The sequence below is a fragment of the Centropristis striata genome, chromosome 21 (assembly GCF_030273125.1).
Source record: "Centropristis striata isolate RG_2023a ecotype Rhode Island chromosome 21, C.striata_1.0, whole genome shotgun sequence".
Lineage (NCBI taxonomy): Eukaryota > Metazoa > Chordata > Actinopteri > Perciformes > Serranidae > Centropristis > Centropristis striata.
The window spans coordinates 33,562,582-33,582,602 of NC_081537.1; the positions used below are offsets into that span (position 1 = coordinate 33,562,582).

The 20,021-nt window shown below is 37.3% G+C and overlaps 1 protein-coding gene across 2 annotated transcripts in view; it reads left to right on the forward strand.

Annotated features, from left to right (window-relative positions):
- LOC131959110 (RNA binding protein fox-1 homolog 3-like) overlaps window positions 1–20,021 on the forward strand; it is an 846,381-nt gene that overhangs the window by 819,783 nt on the left and 6,577 nt on the right. The window contains exon 16 of one of the 2 annotated variants that reach the window (XM_059324219.1): window positions 2,280–3,609. The exons of the other annotated variant lie outside the window; for it this stretch is intronic. Coding sequence (XP_059180202.1) covers window positions 2,280–2,324 — 45 coding nt within the window. The 3' untranslated portion in view covers window positions 2,325–3,609. Of the gene's footprint in view, window positions 1–2,279; window positions 3,610–20,021 lie in introns of those variants that run through there. 2 annotated transcript variants of the gene reach the window in all.

The window sequence follows — 20,021 nt, forward strand, 5'->3', positions numbered from 1 at the left end:
TGATTGGTGGACAATGACATAGCTGGATAGCTAGCTAGTTTTGTTGTTGAAGATGTTGTCAAATTGTATTTACTGGCTATTGACTTTGAATCTTGTTAGCATAACGTTAGCTTTCTTGTAGAGCCAAAGCTGTGCAGACTAGAAATGTCTCTAAAAAATATACTGGTAACACTTTACAATAACCATCATTTATAAATGGCAAACAGATAGTTTATTAATGTTTAATCATAATTTATAAACTGTATATAGGCCATTTAGAATGGTAAATTCATCATTTATTAATGTTTAACTAACTACATCATCTATAAATGACAAATAGATGGTATATTAATGTAAGTTTATAGTTACTTTACCAATAACAAACCAATAAATTATAATCAACAGTTTATTAATAATTTTAGTTGTACTCATTTTAACATTTTTAACACCATATTAAGTATGTTAATGATCTTTAAATGATTCATATACCTTTAAGAAATTGTTTGAAAACTTTTAAAGATTAAATATGTATAGCACTGTGTAAATGGTTAATAATTGGTTTATAAACCATCTATAAACATCACTTAGTTGTTATTGTAAAGTGTTACCAATATATTTGGGGAAAGTGACCATGATATAAGCAGGTTAATGTGCTTTGAGGAATGAATTATTGTTCATTTATTCCTGATAATGACACTTATTGGGAATAAACCCCTCCATGTCCTTCATTCAAGTGATTGGAAGTCAAAAAGGATTTGCAAATCCTTGCATTCTGTTTTTATTTCGGTATGTAACAGCACCCCAACTTCTTTGGAATCAGGGTTATAATAACGGAAGAATTTAGACTGGATGAGTGAGTTATTGTAGCCACTAGTAGATCAGCTGTGACTAGCTTTGTGTGGTTCTTGTGATGATACAGAGCTTTTTCCCAACGTAGGGTCCTTGCTTATATAAATGAGCTAGTTGTATACTTTTCACCCACACTGTAAAGAATTTACTGTGATTTTTACAGCAACTTATTGGCAGCAATTAACAAGTAACTTACTGTAATTGTTATTTACAGTACAACTACTGTATTTTTATTTACAGTACTGTTTTTTATACTGTAAAATAAAAAACAAACACTGTGATTTTAGTTTTATTTACAATACTAGTTTCTTTACTGTAAAATAAAAAACAATTAAACACTGCTTTCTTAGTTGTGTTTACAGTACTGATTTGTTTACTGTAAGAATAAAAAAAACAGTTAAATATTGTGATTTTTAATGGTACTGTATATGGCAATACGGCACAGTAAACAATGCTGTTAATTTGATAATAATTTCATCATTATTTTTTATAGAAATAACGAGTAATTGCAAGTAATTACTCTATACACTAAATAAAATAATATTAATACAGTTACTGTTTTACAATAGATTTCCATGCTGTGTTTTGTATGAAAAACTTTACTTTAAGTTGATTATTTAAACAGCATTTGTAAGGGACTGATTCTGATCAAAATTATGATAAAAATGGAAAAATACAGTCGTCTCCTTTACTTTTCACAGTACTACACTGTCTACTGTGTTTTTTCTACAGTAATGTTTTAACTACTGTAATTTTGTCACAAGGACTGATTTTTATTGTAAATTATACAAAACTATACTGTAGAAATCAAACACAGTGATGAACTGTGAATAATACAGTAAATAACCGTAGATTTCACAGTGATTATTTACAGTGTGTGGTTATTATTTGGATTTAGTGCAGAGCAAGTGGTAGTTTTGAGGTAATTAAGGTTTCATCTTAACATTATGACAGAGACCAAACTCTGAGTGTTGCAGGAATGCCTTGCAGCACCACTAATGAAGTTCTTTTCAGTCATTTTTTTCACAAGAAGCTGTGATCTAAAAAGCTTTTTTAGTCTGTAATATGAGTCTCGCTGGCAGTTTGAAGAATCACTGTTAAATGTCAGAGATATTAAAGCTTAAAGAGATGTGTGTTTTGGATATTTTTGCTCCAGAAGAGCTACGATGGTTGTCTCATGCTCTCATCTCAGTGTTCAGTTCCTCATGGTCGTGTCGTATGATAGGCTGAAGTATCAAAGAGAAAATCTAACTTATCACACACACACAAAATCAAATTCTTCACCAATTCCCTAACAACCCTGTGAACTAAACCCCTCTCACTAAACAAGAGGAAGTGGAGAAATGGAGGAGCGTTTCTTTGGAGGAAAGAGAGAAGTGACTTTGAATCATTCTGTAAAAAAGGTTCTACACTGAATACTGATTGGAGCTTTTTCATCTTTGATGTTGCAGGCTAGCCTTTACAGAGGAGGGTGCAGTCGCTTCACTCCATACTAGAAAAGAGAGAGACACGCCCCCTTTCCTTCCCCGCAAAACAGACAAAAAAAAGGCAACAAATGAAATGACTAAATAACCATCTTCACCCTCTTTGTGGAAAAATAAAAATAAAATGCTTCCAGGTGGCAAATGTGGCCCTGAAACTCAAGAATCACTCTTTGGTTGCTTTCCCATTCAAGCAGTGTTGTACATGATTGATGTGATGTATTTATTTGGTAAAGGACATTTTATTACCCTGTGTTCACTTGAATGTATTTGCATTGACATGTTCTGAAGTGGGAAAAAAAGAGTTGAAATAGGAAACTTTTAGTCTCAAAGTAATTGGTCCGCAGCTCAGCTCCTTAGGGGTGGCCTTTCTGCTGGTTTTAATTCCATCTAATTTCCCTACCTTTATTGTTTCAATTAGTCATTTCCCCCATATACATTAAGAGCACTAATGTTAAGCAATTCCAGTTTGAGCAACACATTTCAGATTGGATTTATTAAGTAAATGATACAGCTATTCCACCCCCTCAGAGAACTGGTCCGTTCTTATTGAGCCAATAAGTGGAGCTGAGTTTCAGACCGACTTAATGGGACTCAGAACTGTTGAGCCCAAAGGAGGCGAAACTGCAACAATATTGCTAGCAGGAAGTGATGCATTATGAAGCCCAGAAGGAGGGAGGAAGAGCATGATGTATTAGTGGAAGTGAATGCAGGAGGAAGTGATGTATAAGCTGCAGCTCTGACAGCCCCAGCAGTGTGTTTGAGCCCATTGATGGCTGGCTCAGAGCCAGAGGCATGAGCTATCCCATTACTACTGAACGCCTCGAAAGGAGAAAACTACATTATTGCCACACAGCATTTCTCACTGTTTCATGTATTGTCGCGTCCTGCACCTTGGAAGCAATAAGCCCACGTTTGCTCTCTGTGCATCTGTAGTAATACTGACAAATGTCTTTGGGTTCTTAGGAAACAGACGGGAGGGTCTGATCCTCTTGAATTTTATTTTATTACTTGTTTTTATTACACGTTAAAGCTGCATTCATTGTGTTTTTTGCCACTAGAGGGCAGAAAAACATTAAAATATACCAGAGGATGCAGCCGTCACATTTTATAGGCTAAAACACGGAGCAACACGTTATAATAATAATATTAATTATACCTTTATTTATTTAGCGCCTTTAAAAACAGCCTTCATAAAGTATTGGTATAAGTATAAAGCATGGATAAAACTCCTGCAAAACCAACAATGAAGAAGAAATAAAAAAATAAAATAAAAAATACATATATACATATGTATATATACACACACACACACATATATATATATATATATACATACACACATACGTATACATACATATATATATACACATGCATATAAACATACCACACAAGTTCGAAGGACCAACATCACATGAATGCAAGTCTGTAAAAATGTGTTTTGAGAAGTGATTTAAAAGAATTCAGTGATTCAGCTCAAATGTAACTTGGAGCCAGCCCGACGTGCTTTAAAAGTGATCAGTAAAATATTAAAATCAATTCTAAAACGAACAGGGAGCCAGTGAAGAGAAGCTAAAATCGGAGTAATGTGTCTGCTGTCTGTTAAAACCAATAAGAAGTAGTAAGAAGTTATCATTACATTATTCATTTGTCACGTTTGTGTCCCCTTGATGAATAAAAGTCCAATATTCACATTACTTTAAGGCAAGGCAAGTTTATTAGTATAGCACCTTTCAACAACAGGGCAATTCAAAATGCTTTACACAAAACACTAAAAGAGACATATAAAATATAAAAATTTAAGACTGAAATATAAAATACTGAAATATAAAAGAACATTCACATATAACATTTTAAAATTGAAAGCGAGCTAATTAGATATTTTTTTTAAATGTCAAATATCAAAGCAATTACAGTCTCAGTGCAGTAAAGGCAGTGGCAGACAGAAAAGTGCTCTGGTTTGGTCTCCACCAATCTGATTACCAGGCTGAGTTGCATTTTGTTTCACCTGGTTCAACGTGACATCATGCTCATGAAAACCAATCAGCAGTGAGTGATGTCATGATCAAATAAATAGTCTTTTTGTTTGTTCTGTAACAATCTGTACACCTGCTTCTTCCTCATGCACACTTTCCTCTCACTGTTTTAGGTGATTGATGTTCAAATTCTCAATCTCATCAACAAAAACTCTGATTGGTCAATTGTCAGCAAACATTAGAGCGTTTAACAGACAGAGATGTGGACAATGGTTCATATTCTGGGACCAGGAGAGGACTTCAGCGACTCACTCTCACTTTCTTACATGCACAATACTAAATGTGTCTGTCTGACATTGGTGCGAGGCAGGTAGGAAGTTTATCTGGGAGGTTATGCGGAGACTGTTGTCGATTGGAGTTGATGAGAGCAGCCGAGACTCAACAAGATGTTAAATAGTCCTGACAAACAAGAGCTATAAAAGGGCTCAGAGGTGTGTGGAGCAGTGTCGGGGGATAATTCTCCATGAAAGCGACGCCATGGCTGACCCTGAACACAGAGAGTTATTTGATGCCGTGTTAATTCAGTTTTATTCACACAGCTCAATATCACAAATCACAAATTTGCCTCCCAGAGCTTTACAACCAGTGCAGCATGTCCTTGGACCTTCACTTTTGACAAATCAAATTGACCTTTTTACTTCAGGAACCTTTCTACCCAGTCTGATTATCTCAGGAGGTTTAATGCAGGTCGGCCATCACACGTCAACAAATGATCAGTTGTTGAGATCGCATGTTGAGCATCATGTAACAGCGTTTAATTGTTCTTGTAACTCAAATTCAGTAGCTGCACACCATACCACTGCCGGCCATGTTGGAACCATAGACTGTATATGAATAATGGACGTAGTCATCGTGACATCACCCGTTGGTTTGTGGCCCGTTGGAAGCCTCGAGTTCAGCTTTATACTCGTCGCCATCTTGTTGAAGCTGCTGCTAATTCATGTTAGCATTAGCTGGAGCATTAACTGGGATGTTAGTTTTGGCTAGCAACAAACAAAAACTAAATGTACAGCGACTCCTTGGAGTGTCTGTTAGTCCAACCAAACACTGAACAAGACATTTAATGAACAAAACGTTCAAATAAACTGTCATTTAGTGAAAATACAGTGAAAGGGTCAAAGTTATGAGACCAAACCGCTAAACGTCCTCTTTTCTATCTATATAACGTTATATATAACTTTATTGACACGTTGCCGTGGATACGCATTGCTCTGCTTCTCTCCTGGTGACGGCTCACCTTGTCAGTGACCTGTCAATCAAAGGTAGCCCCGCCCCAAATCATACGATTCTTTATCTTCTATTTTCTTCTAAATGGGGCCATTATTAGAACTATTGACATCAGATTGTCTTGAAGAAGATTTTTTACTAGAGATTGAGACCATAGTGTTGTCCTGAAAAAATCCTCAGGTAATAAATCAAGTGAGAAGTTTTCTCATTTTGCATTGAAATTAATTGACAGAAATGTATTTTCAGCCACCCTTAGCGCCCCCTGCTGGAGTTTTCAGTAGAATGCAGCTCAAGGCACTTCCTGGTTTGCCTCCCTGCTCAGACCAGGAGGTTACCGCCTGGTTGGAAAGCAGGCTGGCAGAAATACTTTCACTCTCTATTAATGGCGTATAAAAAGCTTATTAAGTCTGTTTACAGAACAAATAAAAGCTACAACAAAGATGCACAGCTCCCTCTATATATAGGCTTACCCTGTTTAATTAAACAACAAGCTGCTCGTGTGTTATTACCAACATTTCTTAATGTTCTATAGATTATGGTCATGGAAGATTTAGGGCTCACCATTTTGTATTGAAAGTCTGTGCTATTCAATAAGGCTATTCATAAGCAGCGCCACACTTTATATAAAAGCAAGTGGTTTGTTTGGCTTCATGCCTATATCATGATAACACAAATACTTAGTAAAATATTTGTATTAAAAATAAATAGCTAAGTGCAATCCCTAGAAATAACACTTCTAACCTGACACTTATTATTCCAAGAGACTTGAGCCTTTATTCACACTCTTGACCAAAGACTTCAAATTGCATGAAATGACTTGTGAAAATCTCTGGCCTGCACACATGCCATTATATAAAATCACAGAAATTACATAAGTTAGTGTGTTTCCCACTTTTCTTTGATTTTTTATTGGTCTGCTGCAAGAGTTTCCCTGAAGATTCTGTTTTGTGTTTTGGTATTGATTCCTCCTGTCTCCAGGCGTCTGTCTTCACTCTGAGGAAACGGCTTAGACACAGACAACAATTTGTGATGTTCTCCTTCACCCACGAAAATGGCCTCAGACCATCTGATTGGGTCTGAAAAGAAAGAAATATAGGATCCTCAATGTGAACACCAGATCTCTTACTAGCTCCTGTTTCATTAGTTTTCAGTGGGATGAGTTGTTAGCCAGAGCTCTAATTCAAGACCAATAAAAAGGCCAGTGAGGCCAGTTTACAAATGCTCATAGCAGTCATAGTGAAAGTGGTTTTGTATCAGCTGGTATTGTTGTTTAGTGAGGTTGTCAGGCCGGTATAGAGGCAACATGAGTCACCAGTATTCACCAGTAACACATTCAGGCTCTTCCTGGGGAATCCCCAGCCTGTTCTGGGCTCTCACCAGAAAAAGTTTTTAATTCATGTCAACTAAAGTGTACATTTTAAATATGGAGAACTATTGCTACAATTACATTTTTTTAAATTGAATTTAAGAATGCACAAAAAAAGAGGGAATTGAGGAACTCACATCCAGGGGCCTCAGCCAGGCGTTTTAATTTTAACCCTCGCTACACATTGCTGTATTTGCAGACATCTGGCCCTGGATCCAACTCCAGCTCCACCGCTGGTGATTACTTAACAGCTCTGCTTCTCCCTTCACCAAAGTAGTGTTTGTCAGCCAATTTATGACTAATGTAGAAGTCTTGGTCACATGAGCCCTGTTTTGACGAGGGGCAAAAGAGGGCAAAAAGTCCCTACAAAAGCCAGCTAGGACTGCTCGTATGTGGAAACAGCCCTAAAGACCCTACCCTACCCCTAATTCTTGGACGGGATATTATTATCATGCAAAACAAAATCAAAGTCAAGTTACAGAGAAAAAAAACGTTTTCTTGTCAACCATGCCACTTTTCTGCCTGATCAATAAAGTTTGCTAAAAACAGGGGTCAATCTCACAAAAGCAATTTCTAAACACTGCTTACACACATCGCAAATGACTGTCAATCACAAACACACATGATTAAAACTGCTTACACACATCGCAAATGACTGTCAATCACAAATACACGTGATTAAAACTGCTTACACACATCGCAAATGACTGTCAATCACAAATACACATGATTAAAACTGCTTACACACATCGCAAATGACTGTCAATCACAAATACAGATGATTAAAACAGTCCTTCAGACATTTTGCATTCTAATGCATATAATACAAGTATGGCGTTTATTTTGATGAGTTAAATGTATGGAATTATTTCTGTGTAGTAGCCATAAACTGGACAGTGTAGGTTATTAACATACACTCTGCACCATACCATTACTTTATCACTTGAGCTAGCTGTCAATGTGGCGTGTTAGTTATCTTTCTTGTATTTCCAACATTGTTTTGACTGATCACTAAAACTACTCTCCTGTTAATTTTTAATGGAAAGTTAGTATTGAGGACTAAGATTCAGATACAACATTCTGAAGAGTGTGAATAAATGTTTGTCTATTCATGTTTGCACTTCAGGAATTGACAGCAAATCAACCTCTTTCCTGACTGACTTGCACTGTTTGTTTCTGATAAAAAAACAACAACAAAAAAATACTATCAAAGTATATGGGAATACAGCAGGATAGAAAAAGTAGATTGAAACATGTCAAAGTCAAGTCAAAGTTTATTTATAGACATTTAAAAACAACCTCAGTTGACCAAAGTGCTGTACAGTTATTAAAATAGAATAAATCACACACACATAGGAATAAATAAAAACAATGAAAACAATAAAATATTAAAAACAGTAAAACAATAGAATAAAATAGAATAAAATAGTAATAAAAGCTCAATCCAAAACAGAGTTAGAGATAAAAAAGACAAATAAAAGGGTAAAAAAGTAAAAAAGAAAGCCAAGGATTCAAGGATGTCAGGTCCCTGGGAGGAAATCTGTGGATTTTTGTGTGTTATAGGACACTGGACAAAAGTTGAAAGTAAATCTTTATCATCTGATATCAACCAGATATATTAACAAATTAATGTCCTTTAATGTACACACACAAACACACACATGCTTGGGAGACGTCTACTTAACCCATTGAAGCCTGGAAAGTGTTTACGTCGTTTTTTAGTATTTCTATAAGCTCTCAAATACCTTTTTGAATTTCATTTCTATCTGCTACAGAGGCTGAAAAATCTATTATTTAGTAGGAGAGTTGACACTTTTTTTTCCAGAATTTTACCAGAATTTCCAGAAAATTAGACGCTTATTTTAAAATCGCCCAGTGGTTTTTCAGGCCTCTATGGGTTAAAGCAGCACAGGCGACACTCCCCGAGACGTTCAAGCGTTAAGTTCCCCACCAATCTCACTCGCTTTCAGCCAGTCACACACACACACACACACACACACACACACACACACACTCTCCCAGCAGTAAATAGCATCTGTGCCTGTTGTGTGTGATGGGATCGTAAAGAGGGGAGTCAGTTGCGCAGGAAGAAAGGGGAGTGAGAAGAGACGCCGCAACCGAGGCAATTTACCCCAGAGATTAGAGATAAGGGAGTTCAGTCAATAAGCACTGATCTCATTTGAAGATATACCAGACTGACTAGACCCCCCCACCCCCCAACACACACACACACACACACACACACACACTAGTTGGTCTATTGGTCCATCGGCAGACTGTCTTTTCTCTTGTTCTCGTTCTGTTTCCAACCAGGATCAGGCCAGTGTAACAGTAAATATGGATTGGATAAATCTTCTTCTCCCTGTCTCACCACAACTCATCTTTTTTTCTTTGCACAGACAAAATGTGACCAGAATCTAACATGTCTGCAGCCTTTTAAGACAAGCCCTTGCACTGAAACTTTTCCATAGTTTCCTTCCTAGTTTAGTCCGGCTGCTGCACGTTACACACCATGCTACATGGTATTTTCATGTCGGATGAATGGATTAACCCATTGAAGCCTGGAAAGCGTTAACGTCGTTTTGTAGTATTTGCTCTAAAAAATACTTTTTGAATTTCATTTCTATCTGCTACAGAGGCTGAAAAATCTATTATTTAGTAGAAGAGTTCACACTTTTTTTTCCAGAATTTTTCCAGAAAATTAGAGACTTATTTTAAAATCGCCCAGCGGTTTTTCAGGCCTCAATGGATTAACAACGGATCGTTTTTATTCTACACTGTAAAAAATGTTTGTAGAAATTACAGTAAAACACTGTCAAATTACATCAGAAATAGGTCGTAAAATTGAACATTGTACATCACCGTAGTAGATACTTTTAATTAATGTAAAACAAAGAATAGCATAAAACTTTAAATTCTACTGTCACAAACAATTTTCATGTCAAATGATGACACAATTATCCTAAAAGTAATGGGATTATTCAGTATAAATTACAGTTTTTTTGCTGATATTTACATTTACATACGCTCACTGTACTCTTACGGTGAAGTTCTGGCAACCACAGCTGCCGGTATTTTACCATAAATTAAACGGATTTTTTTTTACAGTGTACACTGTAACGAAATGCTGTGTATTTACGGTGAATTTACAACAGTATACTACTGTATTTTATAATAATTGTAAAATACTGTTAAATATTCATCCCTCACATGTAAATTAACAGTTAAATCGGTCAATTAACAATAAAAGTAGATAACTAAATTAAAAACACTATTTGTAATTAATTGCTGTAAATAAACACACACCGTTATTTTACTGTTATTTTACAGTGAAATTTGTGACAGTGTACTGTTCCATAGAGCCCCATTGTTGTCCAAAAACTATTAAGATACAACCGTTGGGTAAGCACACACATTTTTACAAATTTTCTAAAGGAACCACTGGGACTCATTTCTATTTATTTAGAAGAATGCATCACAAACGGCAGACTTTCACCAAGGAGAAGGGCTTCGTGTCCCGTGTAAAAACAAAGTAAATTACTTTTTACGTTTTTTTTACCTAACTTCGGTGGCTCACGTTTAATGAATTAGTTGTTTTTTTTTACGTAACTTCGGTTGTTTGTGTAACTTGCGTAACTTCCGTGGCTCATGGTTTGAGAACTGCATTTTTTACGCTATTTACGTTGTTTTTTTGTTACAAAACACAACACAAATCACCAATGGACAAACACAGAGAGAAAAACAAAAACAAAACAAAAAACACAGCAACAAAATCACAAAACCAACCCAAATAAATAAATAAAACCACAATTATAAACAAGAACCTTAACACATCAAAACTAAACAAGACACAAACAAACATCAAACATAATTACCACATAAAACATACAGTATATCAGTAAACTTGATAACCTAAGAGAAAATAATAATAAAGGGTTAAGTTAAATGCTTCCAATTCAATAAACCAACATCACCATTCCTATTAGCAATATAACCTTCCAAAACAAAATAACGTTTAATAAGCATCCTAAATTGATTAATATTCAAAGAATCTGCATTGACAGCTTTAAAAATAAATCTTTTCCCCAACAAGATAATTAAATTAATAATATAACTGCTTGTCTCTGTAACATCACCTAGTATAACAGAAAAGAAATCACATTCAAAACTCAACTTCATTACAGTTCACATCCTCTGAACCTCAGAGACAACATGACAATACCAAAAAAGATGTATTGTTGATTAAGGTTCCATTGAACAAAATTTATTATTTTTTTATTTATTTACGTTGTTTACGTAACTTCTGTAACTATGGTGACTCATGGTTTGTGGGTCACGTAGTCATCCAGTCACGTCACAATCATTACTACTTCACTTCAGGCATTTATGTACATTTATTTACTGTTTAAACTGTCTGTTATAACGCCTTACCAGGAAGTTTAGGTTGGTGGTTTTGTAGCCTAAATTCACAGAAACTGCAGCCTTTTTTACAACCTACAATGCACATTTGCAACATTTTAAATTCTTTATTGAGCATGATAGTGTTTTGAAAGTTAAAAAAAGATTCAAAATCACATTTTATGTTGGACTAAAGGACTAAATGACCAAAAAAAGACACAAAATGACAAAAAAAGCCACCAAAAGACACAAAATAACTTAAAAAAGATACAAAATTACCAAAAAAAGACACAAAATGACTTACAAAGACATGAAAAGAATTCAAAAATGGACAAAATAGCCCAAGACTCCATAGAGTTAAGTTGTTAACCCATTTCTTGTTCCCTGAAAAAGGCCTACTTGTATAATTCTGAAATGTACATTATTTTCCAGTTTTGGTTAAGCTTACCTTTTTTTATTTACCTCTGGCAGTTCACCACTTACCTTTGGACCCTTTCAAGCTGTTCATTTGACTTGAACTGCTTGAATTTCAATAAAAAACTGGAAAAATTGGGGTGTTCTAAAACTTTTGACCGGTAGTGTATGTATAGAGCGATCCACGGTACCGTGACACGCTTATTTTGACAAACACTCACATGTGTCGTTATGGGTGGAATTGAAAATTGAAAAATCTATTCTCTGGTTTAAGTTGTAGATCTTTTTGCAGTCTTGCTATCGGCCCTGAGAGCAGGTTAATCTAGCCATGGGTTGGTTGACAGTTAGAAAGAATAGATCGATAATAGATAATCAATAACTCAAATCATTCAAATGTTGGTGGCAAAATGGTTACAGCAAAGCTTAATACCAAACCAGATCTGGTTAATTTTTCATTTTACATTTTATGGTGAATCCTTAAACATTATTATGTATTTTATAGTAATATGTACTTTCAGTGGTAATGGGATATCAACTGCTTTCATAACCATTAATGTAAATAAATATACTTGTGTTTGCTTTTATCCACTGCTTTTCCATGCACTTTACAATTTTACAATGTATGTTTGTCTTAAGGTTGTAAAAGTCATTGCCTAATATTTGTGTATCATAGAAAGAAGTGTAATAGCCTAGTATTTATTAGTCTATTATTTAGAGACATATTAACTTTAGGTTCTTATAATACAGAAGAAACAAAATAGAAAATAGAAAAAATGTTCTTCCTTTTGTAGTTATATATTAATGACTAGGGGTTAGAAAACAGCAGCAGTTTATATGATGTCTTTTTCTGTGTCTGTGGTCACATTACTGTGTGAGGCGTTTTGTTAAACCATAGACCTACTTGTGTCTAAAGCAAAGTTTCATAAATAACCTCTACATCTCCCAGCTCTGGAGCAAGAAGCTTTTTTTTTTTTTATCTGCTGCCCTGTTTGTTAGAGCTTGTTTCAGTTGGGAAAATGGAGAGCACAAGTTTAAACGACTGTCAGTCCGTTTCTTGGTTTTATGACATCTCTAAAACACCAAGCCTGTACTGAGGGATGGAAAAAAACTGTTCTCAAGGTTGCCTTTAATGTGAAACAAAGATAGAGGAGTGAGTGTCACGGATGTGCAAGTTTCTCTTTCTAATCTAACCTCCCAAAAGTAAGTAAAAACCCTTCAAAAGACGACATTTGGATATTACTCAATATAACTCAAATTATTTCTATATCTAACCCATCTCTCCATCCTTTTTAATGGATAATCATCCAGTATGATCAGCTCCTGTATTCTTGTTTCACAGAGCTAGGTTTAAGGCAGCTACTAACACAATCTTAGTTCTTCGGAGATTGATGTGATGAAAATCCACGTCTGGCGTGGCATGGCTACTGTAGCCAGTTAAATTGGCTCTGTTAATGTGATCATTTGTAAGATGTCGCTTTGGGTCGCCATCCGAATTCTTTTGTGTGTGTGTGCTCTACAGTGATTACAGAATTAGCGGAGACAAGCATGGGAGGACATTTAGAGACAAATAATTGCTTTTTCATTTGTCTCAACACTGAAATTTAACAAAACCAAAAATTCACCTATGCAAAGACTTCAAAGTTCCATGTTATCTCTAGCTAGAACTTGAAGCAGGATTTAAACAGCTGTCAAGGTGGGACATGCTTCTTCAGGCTGCTGATTAGTGAACATGAATTGTATTTGTTCACAGAAACAAAATGCTTCCATTTTGTTTAATCTTTATTTAAATAACCCTAAGCCTAAAGCTTGGACCAACCAAGCTGGTTCAGCGCATAGTACTACATAGTATTTTGTAGCCACAGTCGTCCACAGGTCTTTTGCAGGAGGATGCTTTCAGTTTAAGGCAATCACTGTTTAAAGTGAGTAAGACAACGAAACTACAACCCCCGATTCAATAAGGGTTGGGACGTTGTCTTCTTTAGATTTCAATGTCACAAAGACTTAGCAAATTCTGTTTTGTTAACATTTAAGACAAGTCGTAGACTGCACTCATATGTGGGTTAGTAGGTGCTTCCTCCATCTACTAGTAGGTACAGAAGGCTGTTAGCAGCCCAATAAATGTTTGTCAAGAAGTTTCATTTTCATTAGGTCGAAACTACATGATTAAGTTTAGTAACAAAAAGGAAGTGGTTAAGGAAAAAAGATCATGGTTTGGATTAAATACGATAAAAATGACTTATTATTCAGCAAAACTACATGGTGAGGTTTAGGAAAGAAGGTTCTCTCCAGGTACTCTGGATGGATGGATGGATGGATGGATGGATGGATGGTTGGATGGATGGATGGATGGATGGATGGATGGATGGATGGATGGATGGATGGATGGATGGATGGATAGATGGTTGGATGGATGGATGGATGGATGGATGGATGGATGATGGATGGATGGATGGATGGATGGTTGGTTGGATGGATGGATGGATGGATGGATGGTTGGATGGATGGATGGATGGATGGATGGATGGATGGATGGTTGGTTGGTTGGTTGGTTGGTTGGATGGATGGATGGATGGATGGATGGATGGATGGATGGATGGATGGATGGTTGGTTGGATGGATGGATGGATGGATGGATGGATGGATGGATGGATGGATGGATGGATACAATTTTCATCTTCACACAGGATGCAAACCCCAGTCTCCCAATTGAAAGTCCTGTGTTTTCCAGAGCCATCCACCACTAATAAACATAGTAAACATTAATATTTAATATTTAATTAATATTAATATATCAGGCCCTTCAATGAGCTGATAGCAGCCTTCTGGACCTACAACCCTAATTCTGAAAAAGTTGGGACAAAACAGATTGCAACCATTTGCTAATCCTTTGTGAGATGAACTCAACTGAAAACTGCACAACAGCGATATATTTCATGTTCAAACTGATAGAATTTATGTTTACAAGAAAACAAAGTTTCGAGTCAGCGTCTGATGTTGTACTAGTAGGTGGAGTCGGCCTCTTGTAACCCGTATCTATGGGTTATAGGCTGATAACACCTCTTCAATAATGCAACAACATTGGACAACTGGATCAATCTCACAGTTGAACTTTCAGATCTAAGGCTTACAACAGTCCTCAAGACAGAATGCAGCCCTGCTTACTAGCTGCTTAATTTTTGAAGTTATTTTTTCCACTACATTATATATATATATATATATATATATCCATTCAGAGTACCTCCAGAGTCAGTCTGGGTTGTAAATGACTGTGGCTCCAGTAGCGGGCCACAGAGACTTCCCTCTGTGGGATTGGGGGTGACAGAGCCCGAGTCAAAAGACTTATGAACAGAGCAGGCTTCTCCTATCAAAGGGGCCACAGGGGAGCCAATTTAAAGGCCACATATTTTTCATAAAGCCATAGTAGGACTCATCACAGCAATGTTCTGAGCAGAAGCAGAGTTGAAGTGCAGATTTGAGAAGAACTGCATCAGCAATGCTTAGCAGTGCTTTTCATGTTGCTCAACTACAGACTCTTTTCTTTTATCCCCCTTTTGATAGAATTGTGTGCTCTCCTTTTCTTTCCAAGTTATGGGTTTACAGGTCAAGTGATTTATAGAGATACAAGTTTTATATGAAAATACTAACCAAACACATGGTAGTTCTAATTTAAACATGTGATGTGTGTATTGTTTTTTGTTTTTTTGTAAATGATCTATCTAATAATTGATAGGTGCTTCATTCTGACTATTTGCTAAATCTTTGTAAAGGTTCTATGTAAATTTTTCCTATATATTTCTGTTTTGTTTTGTTTTTTTCATTTTCTCTGATATACTCACATGCTAATATCTGATGACTCTGTACTAGGTTGCATATTTGTGCTGGGCATAAAAGAGTCTTCCTGTTGCCCAGTGTCAGTGAATGCAGCATTGATATATTTTGTTTCACTGTCTCTATTCAGCAAACAGAAAGAGAGAGAGAGAGAGAGAGAGAGAGAAAATGAAATGACCTATTTTTGTAGGCTAACATGGAAGTTAGCGTCTCCATGGGGTCTATTGAGATTCAGCCTATGGGATTTTTGCATTGGATTTTGGATCATGGCAGAAAATAAGCTCTGTGGCAAACACACGTTTCTGATGCTTCCATGTTTTGTTCAGCAGGATAATCTTCTCAAATTAACACCACTTTTATGATGTTTGCAGCGTTGACGCAGCCGACAAAAGTAAAAAGCTAACGTAATGCTATAGCTAGCTACATCATGGTTGCATGACTTCAACGTCACTACTGTTAGCTTCAGACGCTCCTGTCAAAACTGCTGATTAGCTTGTTGGAGAGCGTGTCTATGTTCTCCAGGTCCTATGTTCCCCTCTTTGTATGACCTAACCCTAACCCGGGGAACATAGAGATGACCCCGTTTTGTTAAGCTAGCAAATGCTCATGAATTGTTTATTAACTTTATTATCTAAAAAACAGGACTAGAGGCTGTGAGGCCGACTAGTGAGGGGGTTCCCGTCCCAGTCCAGTGTGATGACGCTTACTACTTATTACTTACTTTTATTATGTTTGAGGTGTTAATGCAGCCAACAGAAGCAAAAAGCTAACCTTATGCTATCGCAAACTACACTAGGCTATAGTTGCATGACTTCTACGGCGCTACTGTTATGCTTCAAACGATCTCAGACAAGCTAACGACCAGTTTTGACAAGCTAGCGAATCCGTAGCCTAATAAATTGTTTATTAACCTAATCTCTAAAAAAAACAGGACAAGAAGCTGTGAGGCGGACTAGTGAGAGAGTTCTCGTCCGTGTCCAGCGTCATGACGTTTAACTCCCCCATCAACCACTGTAGTCTCAGTTAGCCACTTGTTAGCAACCGCCTATTTAAGGACACATAAAAACTTCACAAGTGGGGGTATTTATGTTGTACAACAAAACACGAACATCTCTTCAGCTTTTGTTAACCACAGACCTTATTTTTCCTTACATTCAAAATCCTCGTTGAGTTTGAGACGATAGACCCCAGGGCGCTAACATGCTAACTCACTTCCTGGTTTAAGAACTCATTCCTGTGGCGCCATATACGTGTGTGTAAATATATATAATATTTAACAGTTTATCCTCAAATGTCAATACACTTTGTCTTTAAAGATACACCTGTCTGTTCTTTTCAATGATCCTCATGCCCACTCACGCTCCCCTGATCACCATACCTTGTTGTGTGTCTATGTTCCCAGGGTTCTACGGTATGTTCCTCACTCTGTTACAGACATGAGTAATCCTAGATTTATGAAGTAACCAGAAAGTAGTAATTTTTTTTTGTGCTGCTTGAGCTAAGGTGGGCCATGTGACGGTAGGCCTGCTGGCCATGCTGAGAGTCTACCGGAAAGATGATGGATTGTGGGGAACATAGGACCTTTTTTAGGAAAAACAGGGAGCATAGGACCTTTTTTAGGAAAAACAGGGAACATAGGACCTTTTTTAGGAAAAACAGGGAACATAGGACCTTTTTTCCAGAAAAAACCCAGGGAGCATAGGACCTTTTTAGGAAAAACAGGGAACATAGGACCTTTTTTCCATAAAAAACCCAGGGAACATAGGACCTTTTTAGGAAAAACAGGGAACATCGGACCTTTTTTCCAGAAAAAACCCAGGGAACATAGGACCTTTTTAGGAAAAACAGGGAACATAGGACCTTTTTTCCAGAAAAAACCCAGGGAACATAGGAGCCGGGGAACACAGGGATGAGCCCGGGATCAGCCTCTGGGGAGCCGGCCTCATCTCTCCCCTCTGAAGCTCCGTCCCTCTGTCATTGTTTCTTTAAGGAGCAGATGAGGTCATTTCAAATGCCACATACACAAACACACCTGAATCCACTTAATGACAAGAGTAGAAAAGTGAGGGAAAGACTGTGGGGACTTTGTGGAGGTAGAGGTAAGGGTAGCGGAGTTTGCTGTGGGGGTTACAGGCTTTTCAACTCATTAACTTCACTCGGAGATATTTGCCCAAAGTGATTAATATATTTGTCACCTCAGAGTAGCTCTCGGCGAGGCTTCCTCCAAGGCAGCGCTTCCCAAACTTTTTTAGCCGTGCACCCCCTTCTACGTCCCAACCAGGTTGACGCACCCCCCCAATCCCCCACACCTTCAAAAAAACAAAATACAATAAGATTTTTTACAGCCATATTAAAAGGCGGCATGTTTAATCATGCTTAAATGACCAGAACACACATATAATAAAATAATCACCATCACAACAATGCGATCTCGCATTTGAATTAATCTGAAACACAGTTGTAATATAATGCAACAAAGTTATGAACAAGCTTCCACTTTTCAGAGCAAAGAGGATGATGACAGGCAGAAAGCAGATCAGTTGGGAAAATGTTATAATATTTTGAGCTGTGTTGAACTTAAAATTGCAGCAAATTTAAATGAGCGTGGAGCTAAACAACCCGTCATCATAACACAGGCTGGAAACATGGAAGAAGAGAACTTCTTCTACGCTTCATTTTAAGATGAAGTGCATTTTTAAATTGACCAAAAATACATGTAAAAATGACCGAAAAAGACACAAAATAACTAAAAATAGATGCAAAAATGACACAAAATAGATGCAAAAATGAACAAAAAATGACACAAAATTGAATAGCCTGCATTTATCAATTAATAACACGTCTTTATTGTGTTGGGGGGAAAAAATGTAATTGTGTAATTATCAGACGGCCATTACATTTTTCATCTCGCGCACCCCCTAGCAGCAGCCAACCTGGTCTCACAGAAATCCGTGAAATAGCCACGGATTTCGCTTAACTCAAAATCTGTGGAATAGCCACGGAATCGCTCAAATTTCCGTGAAACTGACACGGATTTCGCTACAATGCAAGTTAATGACAGTCATATCCCGTGGCTATTCCATGGATATTTGTTCCTATTGGTTTGTTCCAAGTCACGTGACTTTCAAGGTCCCGGCGGTCAGAACAAAAAACATGGCGGACAGTTCTCTCATTTTTAGTGAAAAAAAATCAATATTTAGACTTTGTTTCTGCATAAAAATGGATTTGATCACATTTCTAGCGAGAAATATATGTTTTATTTTCTAAATATTCACTCAGTGAATGCACATAATCACTTTGTATGTTGGAATAGCCACGGGATATGACTGGCATTAACTTGCATTGTAGCCAAATCCGTGTCAGTTTCACGGAAATTTGAGTGATTCCGTGGCTATTCCACGGATTTTGACTTAAGCGAAATCCGTGGCTATTTCACGGATTTCTGTGAGACCAGGTCGCAGCAGCCTGTGCACCCCCAGGGGTCCACGCACCACACTTTGGGAATCCCTGCTCCAAGGTATCCGAGTGTATAGCTCCGCCCCAGAGCGAGCTCTCCACTCAACCCCTGCTGCTCTCTGTGTTGTCCCATCTCCCCTCCCTGTGGGACTCCAGTTCTGCAGCAGCCCCGGTATAAAAGCATCTGGGAGGGACAGGCCTGTTAAACTGAGACCAGAGGACGCCATTATTGGCTGTGATTGGCGACTCTGCGGTGCAGCTGTGCAGGTTTCTGTCTGTGTGAGTCCCTCCAGAGGGGCAGGAACTACAAAGTTATGCTGAAATTAAAGCCGGGCTCTTCTGTTCTCAACTCGAAGAGATCCAACCCCTCCCCCTCACGCACTCACTCACACACTCCTTCCTTTGCCTCATCTCCCAGAATTAAAGAGGTTCTGTCAAGACGAGAGCCTCCCAGGACTCAGCCAGCTCACACTCTCACTCCTCTCCTCCTCTTCTCTCCTCTCTCCCCACTGCTGCTGGAGTTTTATGTATTATGCCACTTGTTCCCTTACTGTTGAAAAAACAGGAATGTCTGGCACAGAAGAAATGATTTCAGTGCTTATTTGATCACGCTAAGCCTCCAGAATGGTCAACAATAGGACAAATTTGTAGCAAGTGTTTGGTTTAATTGGATTATTCAAGGCTGATAATAGCTGTGATTCCATTTAAATTAATTTTGAAGCGAAATTTTGAAATGTTGCATTTAAGAAAATGTGAATTTGGGAATTGTCTCTGCATCTGGCATAGTTTCTCTACTTTCCCCCGAATTCCCCAAAAGAGTCTTTATCTGGGAAAGAAACACTTCAGGAAGAACAACAAAGGAGTAATCACTCTTTCAGGACAAAGACGCATGCAATAAATGTGGATACAGAATAGACTGATATAAAAAAAGGATGACAATAGCCGTGATCTATTAAAGTCAAATCTAATTTTGAAGCAAATTTTTTT